Below are 11693 nucleotides of genomic sequence, written 5' to 3'. Positions count from 1 at the left end.
TTGTTTGCTTGTTAGCTTTTTGTCTTTGCTTTCTTGCCTTGGTATTGACTGAATTTGCAAATGAGAACTTCCATGACATCCTAGTCACAGCCTTCTTTGGTTTTGGATTTGTAGATGTGGTTCCATGCTTTCAGGAGTGAATTAGCATGGTTTTAGAGGTTCAGTTGATGAACAGTAGTTTACTAGTTCTATACAATCTGGGTTATGAAACTAAATGTACCAGAAAGATGATTTAAGCTACTTAGTTTAACCAGATGCTTGTTTTCACTCTTTGTTTCATTGATTAGAGAATCTATTGTTTTTCCACCTGTTCTTAATAGCATATTTGGTTTCTCATATCAGAAATAAGGTCTGTTGAAATCTTTTTCTCAATCATTTTCCAACTTTAACTACCTTAATGTATTTACAACATTTTCAATTGTCTTGTGCCAAATCACCCCCTAGGCCCTGCCCCCCCCCCTTTTTTTTTTTTTTTAACAGCCACTTTCTGGTCTGTAAAGCTTCAAAAATAAAAACCAGCGGAGTGACAGAAAAATTAAAAACTAACTCAGAATAAGAACTTTCCTCCTCCTGTATGGATTACCAGGAAATTCAGGGGGCATGTAGAGTGAGTGTATTTCCTATTAACAAGCTGTGCGCTCGCATACCACACTTCTTTAAAGGTCTTGTGGTTGGGATCCCAGTGGTATTGATGGGAAACGTGCAAAGAATTTTTATAAGGTTGTTTGAATAGCTGAGTAACTTCTTTTGAAAGCTGTAGAGTGAGCACTTCTGCTTCAGAGAAAATGGTTCTGTGGATGCCTGAGATGATGATGATGATAATAAATGATGGAGCTTCAAAGTAAATTCCTACAAATGCAATTATCCTCTAGAGGATTTAATGAAAACTTAATATCTAAAAAATACACTTTCTTTTAAGGTGGCACACTTGAGCATGTCTCTTGTCAAGCAGGGTGGTGTCTTGGTAGCCATGGTTATGTTCTAATGTGAGCACCTAAAAGGCCATTTGTAGACTTGAAAGCACCTATATGTTACTAAACTCATCGTAGAAAGAGAGGGGTGATGTACGCCACATTCAAATGCCAAGCTTGAGCATTGGGCTGTGGTGACATTTGACAGCAGACACTCTGTTTTTCTCTTGCAGTTTGGGGCAGAATTCAGAAGGTTCTCCCTGGATCGCTACAAGCCAGGAAAGTTTGAAGACTTCTACAAACTAATTCTTCACATTCATCACATAGCCAATCTGGAAGTGATGATCGGATATGCTGATGTGCATGGAGATCTTCTCCCTATTAATAACGATGACAACTTCTTCAAGGCTGTTTCAAGTGCTCATCCACTGCTCAGGGTTTTTATACAAAGACAAGGTAAGATGTGATTTAATTTTGATGCCTCAGAATGTGCTGGGGCAAGGTGAAGAATGGATTTATGGCCCCCATTTAAAGGCTGAAATGATGTAAGAGGGACCTAGGAGCCCTCTCTCTTCTCCTCTCAGGCACTTCATTACAACTTGCAGGAATGGCATGGCTTCAGGGTAGGTGGAGAGACTGCACTGCTGCCTGTAAAGTGTTTGAAGGATGACATACTGAGAATCACCATATGGCCCTTCTTTTCTAAGAGGAGAGTACCTCTTGCTGCTGGTACTGTGTCATCACTTCAGCAGGCCAGCTGCACCACTCCACTTGTTGGAGGGAGGGGGATCCTCGTACTACTACTTCATGTTTTAAAATCTTACCTATCCATCTTGATAGTCAGTGTCATACCCAGATGGTTCATAGCTGCATAGTGTGTGAATGCACACAGATACATAGTTACTAAAAAAAAAAAGCTGTTACAAAGGAAGTCTTGCTTGACTATGTTGACCTGGCAGACAAACAAATGATGATTCTTCCCTCTGTCCTTACACCAAGGAGTGTTAAATCTTCCCATTTTGAATCATCAAGCAAACCTTGGGCATAATTGCCCAAGTATCAAGATGACAACAGGTTTAAGTGGCTGTGTGTTGGTCTTGTCAAGATTTTATTGCAGATGTCTGAAACTTTCTCCTTAACGACCATGTTTGGCAGTTAACTTCAGGTGAGAGTTGGTTTTTATAACAAGTTGTCTTCTTTGCAGCACTCCCTAAATCCCAGGGGAACCTAACACTGTGTTAATGCTACCTCCACAGATATTTTTCAGTCATGTAGTGATTTATAGCACAGGGCTTTTGGAATTAAAATCTTGTCAGTAGCAGTCAGAAATGAGACTTGATCTGAGACTTTGAGCAGTCATGTAGCTTTTTGGGCCTGGGCTCTCTGCTGTGTGGGCATTTGCACTGATAAAGATTTAGCAGGAGGCTCCAGGCTGCTGGTTGGTATGAGCTGGTGGTATAGTGTGTGGTTTGATTCGATGTTGTCAGATACATCCAGGGCTGTTTGGCCCTACTCATTCAGACTATGTTGTCTGCTGCCTTCTTTTATCTGGGACTAAGTGCTCAAGGAGGCAATGGAGAAGAGGGTCTAGGACAGTTTGTTTTGTTTGTGTGTCTGTCAGATGAATGGAAATGTCTGTGGAAGAGGACTTGGGTAGCTAGCTCTCCCTTCTTGTGCAGAAAACACAGAGGTGGATGACCAGTCCTATTGAGTCTCCTTCCTGCAGTGCCTGTTAGAGCTTGTGAATGTTCATGGTGGGTCAGGTCATGAGAAATCACTTGCATGACTTTGTCATGCCTGCATCAGTTCGAGTTTATTCATGTCTCTGATCAATCCTGTTCAAATGCAGCTGTCCTTGCTCTGCTTGGGCAGACTGCTGAAGCCACTGAGTATCCCTAACTCTGCATTGGAGGGGGGTTGTCACCAAAATGCTGATTGCAGAAGTAGGCAAATGAGAGAGAACTGTTGACTACATGTGGAAAAAAAATTCTCCCTCCTCTTCAGTAGAAGTATGCTAGTTGTGGAGGCTTGTACCTTGTAACCTTAAGGGAAAAGTGCAGTATTTCCTTTTAAAAAAGCTTTTCTTTTACCTGTTGGTCAGCAGAAGAAATCATGCTGACACATAAGGAAGCTCGTGCAAGAGGGAAGACAAGCCCATGCCACCTCAGTGTGGCAAGGCCTGAAAGCTTTCACGACACACATTCTCCTGCACTCCCTCTGTAAAGCTGAAGGAAACGGTAAATTCTGGCCCATCCTTTTGATTAATAGCACTTTTAATAAGAGACTCCTGAGGTTAAAATTTGAGATTCATACTTGTGAATGCTTCCAAACAATCATGTCCATTTCCTTTTCTGAGAAGTCTCTAGAAGTTGTTCCCTTCAACAATAATGAGTTACTGAAATCTTGTTGGCCTAGTCTTTTGCTCCCCTGCTGTTTTCCCAGTCTTCAGATTGGGGTGATGGAGCAATGCTAGTCCTTCTGTTGGAGACTTGCACTAGAGAACAAGGTGACTAGCACGAAGAAATCATTGTGCCATCCAGGGGAACGTGGTGTGCTTGCAGTGCTTCAGTTCACACCCTGACTTAAGAGATGGAAAATTAAGCTGACAGGGATGCTAGTAAAATACAAGGCCAGTCCTTCTCTGTGACTTTGAAGGAGACTGCATGGCATGAGCTCCCTAGCCTGTTGGATCAGGGGTCCCTTCAGTGGGAGAAGTGCCAGGAGTTAGATGCCAAAGGTTGTTCTCATAGTGTTGTAGAGGAGGGAGGGTTTGAGAGAGCTGGGCAGAATTGGGCAGGCATGGAAGGACTGAATAGTTGAAGTTCAGGTCTTTTTTCTAGCAGAGCAAGCTGTTTTCCAACCGCATTTATCATCTGTTTTCCCAGTTTATAGCTGGGTTATTCTTTCTCTTCCCGAGTGAATTACACAGTCATGTTAAAACAGCTTAGCTATTTGTTCCCAGAGTGGCAAAATAGGTAGCTTACTTTTTTCACAATAATCAAGCGATAATTTACTAGTTTGATCTTTGTTTGCCTAGTTGTTTTTCACCTGAGCTTAGTCTTGCACTTTTTCAGTTCAAAAGCACTTCTCTCGCTTGTCCCCAGAGGGAAGCCATATGTGTGCTGCTTGGACTTTTACATGCCAGATTGGTGACCGGGTGTGGGATGGCTGTTTTATTCCACTTCCTCCTTTTTGTTCAAGTCTCCTGAGCCTCAGACTTTTCAGGATCACAGTAGCCGTTCCCTCCCCATGCAGGGAATGTCAGTGCTTATTAGCTAGCCTTTTTATGAAAAGACTTGAATTGCCATTCCCAGTGTGCTTGAAGCAATTACTGTTCATAGTTTTTGGGGTCCTGAAGGCTCTGAGACGTTTGCAGGTTATGTTTGAGTAAACTCGGCTGTGACAAGTTTTTATAGCTCATAGTGGTCCATCTGCTGAAAGTATGTAGTGCTCTTTTTGTTTTTTTTTCTCTCTCCAGTACAAAATTACAGTGCAGACAAAAATCCTAATTAGAGAACCAGGCTATAAAAAGAAAAGGCAGTTTTCCTTTGACTTGCTTTCCCAGGCTGCAAGTATGGGTTGTGTTCTGTGTTGTAAACTGATGTGGCTCTTTTGACTTCATTAGCACAGTAGTGATTTATATCAGCTGATGCTTTGGGCCCAAGAACTTATTCACATGGCTGTAACTGATATCAGATATACCCAGAACTCTGTGGAAGGTGCCTGCTGCTGGGGAAGGGACGGATGTCCCAAAGACCCTAGAACAATGCAAGGAATTATGGATGTGTTTGACTTGCTCCATAATAACTGAACTCTTGTACTCTAGCCAAGACCTGCATGAAGGAAGAGCTTATCTGATGATGCAGTTGGTCATCATTTTTTCAAGACTTCGTTTGTTCTGTGTTTGATTTAAACTACAGTACTTGAGACAATCTCTTGAATGCTGCAAAAATATTTAAATGTAAGCTGTGAATTCAAGCAGGAACAAAGAACAGAAAGACTGAAAGGACTTAGTATACATACTGTGAATGCATTACAGTTTTTCTTGTATGATTAAATGGAATGATACTATTATCAAATATTTCTTCAATGCCTGTCTCCCTGCGGCAGCGTATGTGTTCAAGCCAGGCTGTATTGGAAGCTTTTAAATAGAATGGAATAAATAGCAAGAATTATAATGACTTCTTCATTGTAAGCCTGCCTGAAACAACTCCTTGCACTTTGTAAGCAGGGTATAAGGATCTAAGTGGAGGTCTACCAGGTAACAGAGACTTCAAGAATTTTCCTCTTTTGCTTGGGTTTCCTACTATGGTGTGTTTAACCTAGGAAGTTCAGAAACTCAGGGAAGTGTTGCAAAATGAATACGCTGATCACTCTGTAAATACTCTGTGCAGCATTTTTCCAGGGAAAAGAGGTAGATCCAGGACCAAGATGAAGTACAGGGAGCATAGTGAATGGAGTGATATTTGGCTGTAATTCTAACTGAGCACACCACTGTAAATCCAGACTAATGATTCTGATTCTGGGAGAAGTGATGGAGGCTGCTTATGACCAGACCTTCAATTCCTACAACTCTTCAGGGTTTATAGAGTTTACATGGGCAGTAACAAAATCTGCTGTAGCTCAAGTAGCAAAGGAGATGAGAGAGATTCTGAGCAGCCTGCCAGGCCTCATCTTGATCCCAGACTGAGGTCAAATGAACTCTTCTGAGAAGCCTTTTTGTTTTGTCCCCATCACAAAAGGAGGTGTGTCCTGATGGTGGTTTGAGGTTTTGGACCTCTGCTTCCTTTGCCTGAGTTCCAGCGAATGGCCTTGTTCCTGTAAACCTGTAGTGTTGATGAAAACATATCCCTCAGCAGAGCAATTCTCAAGGAAAACTTGAAGGACTTGGGGTTTGGAGAAATAAGAAACTTACTTAAATATTCAGACAGTCTTGACAAGACATAGAGAGTGTCAGCAGGGACTGTGATTGTGCATGTGGCTGTTGCATGAGTGCAGCTGCTGTTCCTGTAAATCGGCAGGTGTATTACTACTGCTCTTAACTAACTTCCATAAGAATAACAGTGATTTAATGAATGTGGGGGCACTTTGTCAATCCTAAAGCAGATTCTAGATGAAATTCAATCTTCCCATCGTAAAATTAATTTTAAAGCTTTCTAATAGTTTAAGTGGTAAGTGCTGGAGTGTCAGAAGCTGGATCTGTATTTCAGCATAACTTTATCAAATATCACACTTCTTGCGGGAATGTAAAGGGCAAAAAAATATGAAGAAGCTGAAGAGCATTCTAAGAGCGAATAACCCTAAAAAAATGCCACAAATGAACTGCAGCTGTTAATTGAGGTGGCCTGAACTTGGAGAAGGCTGATGTCTTCTGATACCTGTATTGTCTTGCATTTTGCCATCTAGAAAACTGATAGTGTGTAAAAAGCCATTAAGTACCATCTTCAGAAACTTGGCTATGTCTTTTATTTTTTAGTTATAGCTGAGTAGTCTGTTACTGTAACAGTAAACCAGTACTGGATACCAGTCACTTCTTTTCTCCTTGAGCAGTTAGAGCTGCTGTCTACCATCAGTTCTCACTTAAAGCTTGATCCAAAATCAACAAGGAAAAATGTGCATTTACCTGATTGGGTTTTGGATTTGGCTTGGTTTAATTTACATTAAATGAAAGATTGGATGATACTGTTTTTGTTCAACAGCATGCAGTGACTAATGTACTTAAACTGCTGTGCCATGCAGCATGTTTCTGTATGTTCAGAAGTGGTTTGTAACTGCAATTTGTTATTTACCTGGCAAAGTTCTGTTCTGCTCAAAGTACCAACATCTGTGCTTAGCTTTCCTGCATTATAGAATCAGAGCAATCACACTCAGTTTTAAAATAAAAATGTGCTAATGGGAATCATGCCTAGGTCTGACTGAAAAACCGATGGTGGGTTGTTTTATTGTCTTTCATACTCTAAGCAGATAATCCCCAGGAATGGTGGTTGGCTGTCTAACCACATGTGTTAAACACAAAAACTGGCTTTGAGGCAGCAACTAAAATGAAACCTATTTCCAGCTACCTAAACCCTTTAACTTTATGCTCAGCCTTCTAGAGTGGGTATAGTTGGAAAACTCTTGAAGTCTTTTGCATCTTCTTTTTGGTTCTTCAGTAACTTTCCTGTTTATTTTACAGCACAGGCATTGACTTCACCTTTTCAAACTGTTGTATTTCCAAACGTGATCAATGTGATTTTACCACTTTTGTTAAAGGCATCTGATATATTAAATAATAAAGGAGGCTGCAGCACACGTTGAGAGAAAATACTGAATCACTTCTGGTCTTGCTTTTGGTTGAGCTGCACAGATATTCACGATGGTCTTACATGAGTCTGAGGGAATAAATTAAGGGTGCAGAGAAGGTGACTTGAGGTCTTCAGTTTATCTGCTCTGGTATAAGAGGAGGGGCGGGCGCGGGGAGAAGCAGCTCGCTGGACGTAGGTGTAGCTCGTTGTCGCACTGGAGGATGCGGTCTGCTCTTGGTCAGACTGTCTTTCCTCTGTCCTGGCACTGGTGTGACCCAGTGTCTGAGCTGAGACAGCTCTTTGGCAGAAAACTAGTTGAGTGAGGAGCTTGCATGGAATGGGCAGGACCACATCAGATTTAAAGCAGTTTGATACTGCCATGCAGCTGATTGTTTCCTGGGAGAAAGAACCTCTCTGCTTGTAGCCTTTGGAAATGTGCAAGGCCACTGAATTGGGAAAGGAGGCAAAGCATCTTGTCTTAGGTTTGACAAGATCAGAGAGGATGGTGCTAGGTTTCATGCTAGTATAATAGGAATTGCTGCTAGGCTTAAGTTTAAATCCTTTCATGATTTTCCTCAGAAACATCTCTGGTTTGGAGCTGGAGGGGTCTTTGAATGCTTGTCAAGCTGAGTGATCTTTGTCCCACTCAAGTTCTTTGATATCTAAAGATAAGTAAAATGCAGCTGTTTGTTCCAGTGGAGCCTGGCAACAAATTACTGTAACTTCTCTGCTCCACCTTTCATGTGCAAATGGTGAGACTGGGTAATCATTATTTTTTCAACTACTTTATTATCTTTAAAAGCATTATGTTTTATCTGGCTTGTCAGACATAAACACAAACCAGCCTTGAATTTTGTTGATGGCATGGTTAGTGATACCTGGTGGCTGAGCAGAGCCAGTAGGAGCCTGCTTCTCTCCTTGAAAACTCAATTTTTAGAGTATTAGGATACTTGATTTTCATCACCAGTTACTTTAATTGCAACCAGACAGCTGGTAAGCAAGAATTTTCAGTGAAAGGAGGGGAAAGCAGGTGGAAATAGCATAGCCTACAGATAGGCTCTGTGGAGTTGGTCAGTAACAGATAGTGGGAACTGTTGCAGAAATATGCGCTGCATAAACATTAGTAGTTGCAGTGTACAGTAAACACGGATCAGAAGCCTGGCAAAAATGCTGCTGCTGCTGTTCTGTCCCTGACAGCAAACGTTTGTTCTGCTTCTGTGTTAAAGCTACATGGGATTTGGTTTCAGTTTCAAAGTTTAATAACTTAGTAGTAACTACACATAACCAAATATATTAATAATAAAAATAGAATTTAACAGTTGATGCTGCTTCAAAATTGCATTGAGCTGGTACCAGCACCCCATGTTCTGCTGAATTTAGACCAAAGAAAATTGTTTACCATGGGAATTTATGCAGCCTTTAATAGGAATGTCTACTCAACTCCATGCTTAGGTTTAGCTCCTAACCCACATAAGAACAAGCAAATAAACACCTTTTTCTGTCCCTCAACTCCTGTTTATTGTCTTACAGTTGACTGCTGCTCTGACAGTACTTAAAAGCAAAATAGAAGAACCCTCCAATTATGTCTACTTAAAGACAGTCTCAAGTAAAACTATTTAATGTTTTCTTCCTTGGTCTGACCCTTTTTATTTAAGATAGTGAAGCTGCTCTAACAGGTGGCTTGTCTGTATGAAAACATTAGTGAGGAGGACTTGTCAAATGATCCACCTCTGTTAAGGTCTCTATAAGGGGAATTTTCCACTATTTATCTTTCCTTACCTTAGTAGTCAAAATAAGAGATTCTGTTTCCTGCTCATGGCTCAGGTTTTTTTCCTGTGTGCCTAGTTGTCATTTCCTGTCTGTAAGTGATGGAAACAATGTGTAGATAATAACAAAATACACTTGACAGTCTCTTCTTTGACACCAGATTTTACCTGAAGAGACCTCACAAGCTCAAATGAGCTTTCATGTAGTGAGGGAGGGTAGATAGCACAATGCAAATAGAAACATTAACTCAAGATTCAGGCCTTCAGGAATAGGCTTCCTGCTAAATTTCTGAAGTACTCTAAACTTCTTAAGTATACTAAAGGTCTTACGACAACTTAATCAGTAGACTCTTGCACCGAAAGCAACCATGCAGTGAAGGACATTTCTACTAGGTGTTTGTAGTAGGCATTGAAAAATTAACTTGAAATATAACTCAAACATTTTTTTTTTAAGCAACTGAAAGCTCCTCTTTTGTCTTCAGACTGCCCGTGTTGTTGGGATTACACATTCCAAATTTAAATATGAGTGTCAACATTAATACTGAGCAAGAACTCTGGATGTTTTTCAGTGCTAAGAGAAAGCAGTTTAGGGGAGGTTGAAAGATCTCTTTCTTGAATCTGCCCCATAATGGTGATCTATTTGAATCTTATTTTTTCCTCTGTGCTATGTTTAGAGTAGCAAAGAGTCCTGTGGGAATATTAAGGAAACTATTAACCTAGAAAACTTTACTGTTGTTCTTGTGCTTCAGTCCCCTGCCATATGCTGACATTAAGTAACCTCTAACAAGTTCATATGAACAACTTTTACACCACTTATCTGCCCCTCCCCCCCCCAATTTTCTTGCTTTTTTTTTCTCTTCTTATTTCTGCCATTTATTTCCTTTTATTCGTTTCAGCTCTCGGCTTCCTACTCCTTGCTTTAGCTTTTTAATTGCTCTGCAGGGTTGTCACTCACCAGTCAGGAAGAGTGTGCTAGGTGGAAGCGCACAGGTGCTGGTGCCTGTTTTACTCCAAGCATTAGAAGGTGGCTTAGAGAACATTGGCATCAGTGGGGTGGAGCAGGTATGGAAGTAGCAATTAGTGAGGAAAAACTGCCTGTTACTGTGGGTCTTAGACCAATTAGTTTTCTTCTCTGATTATCCCTAATAGAGGAGTTGAGAATTCTTAAAAAGTAAATGTTGTGAAACTTTGAATGAGAACACTTACTTAATTTGAATTTATGTACTGCCTGGTGTCTGTGGAAGTTAGAGAGCTGGAATCCGTCAGAGTTGGTGGAAGGCACTGGCTTTGCATGGTGAGGGCACTGCAAGGCTACCCAGCTGCTGGGAGCAGCAAGCTCCAAGACAGTGTCTCCTCCTAGGTGAACACGACTGTTTTCTTTAAAGTTGAGGTACCAGCTGAGGATTTGAAAAGACCTAAAGCTGTTCTCCTCCCCACCGAGTAATGATAAGAGGAGGTCTGTTAGTTATGGTTGCACACTGATGGCAGTAGGTTTGTTCGCTTTATTAGCCTGCTTTGTTTTTATTCTGCCAAGCAATGTGGAAGTTCTAGTAGTTAGTTTTAATAGTATGTTTCCAGCAGATGCAGTGATTTTTGTTTACCAAATAATGCAATCTTTACATTTTTTTTCAGGTACTTACTAAGGTCTAGTTTTAAATGCAGCTGGCATGAGTAAAGGGGAGAAAAAACACACTGTGTTAACCAGAAAACTGTAGAGTTTCAGAAGGAATTTGCCCCAAACTGCAAGAATCTGAAGGAATAAATTAATGCTTTATAATAGAACCCATAAATAAGTCCAGGGGTAGTGTCTTTGGGGCTAGCAACAAGAAAAAATTGAGTTCCTTAAGCTTGCATTCCTTGCAGCAGCAATTCTAACATGCCTCATCCTTTGTAGAGGGGAAAAACAAAAGTATATAGCACATTTGGAGTACAGTATGCAACAAGGCGTTTTAAAAATTTTGTGTCAAAGCAATTCTTACATAAGATAAAGTATCAATAGCAGGAAGGGTGACAATGTCTGCTTTGCCTGCATTACTCCTCAGTCACTTAAAAGGGCACTACATACTTGTGCAATGTACTCGTTGCTTTTAAAACTTCTGCCTGAGTATTAGAGAGAGACGAGGGTAGCATACAGGGAGACACTATTTATGCATCAAGCCCTGGTACAAGGATCTCTCCTCAAGACTGAATTGTCTATAAAGCTACAGATGACCTCTTCGTGGTGGCTTTTACCTGTACCTCTCACAAAATGTGAGATCCTTGTTTGCAGTATTAAACTGAGCTTGGGTCCTACAGTGCTGTGGTTGAAAAGTTGCTTCTTCATCCATTAGGCTCCTTTGAGAGAGTTACTTTTCCATGTGGGTAATCACATGGTGTCTTCATTTATCAGCTTGTTGTACCTGAATGGTTGTATCCCAAGGATTTCACCTGGACAGACAGTAGTTGAGACCAAATAGTGCTGCTACTGATTTGCTAGTGAGGTTAGCATTTGCAAGGGTGACCGAAAATGCTAATTCTGGTCATGATTTTCACTAGATCTGGCTGACACCTCTTCTTGTGTAAATAGGCCAAGCCCAGAGGCACATTAGATTTTTTTTTTTTTCTTTTTAGTTGATTTCAGTAATTGTGTGGCTGGTGCCTTTCTGACCTTGTGAAGGTATCTGTGCTTGCACTGGGCCATGACTATGAAAAACAGGAAACTTTTTTGTTTAACTTCAGTCTTCTGTTCTTGT

General features: G+C 40.9%; 1 protein-coding gene across 1 annotated transcript in view; it reads left to right on the top strand.

The window, feature by feature from the left end:
- PARD6G (par-6 family cell polarity regulator gamma) overlaps positions 1 to 11693 on the top strand; it is a 55926-nt gene that overhangs the window by 547 nt on the left and 43686 nt on the right. The window contains exon 2 of the mRNA XM_026841411.1: positions 1088 to 1367. Coding sequence (XP_026697212.1) covers positions 1088 to 1367 — 280 coding nt within the window. The remainder of the gene's footprint in view (positions 1 to 1087; positions 1368 to 11693) is intronic.

Source organism: Athene cunicularia (assembly GCF_003259725.1).
Source record: "Athene cunicularia isolate RWA chromosome 2 unlocalized genomic scaffold, athCun1 chr2_part1, whole genome shotgun sequence".
Taxonomy (NCBI): Eukaryota; Metazoa; Chordata; class Aves; order Strigiformes; family Strigidae; genus Athene; species Athene cunicularia.
Note: the sequence above shows the minus strand (reverse complement) of the source record. Positions and strands in the feature narration are given on the sequence as shown.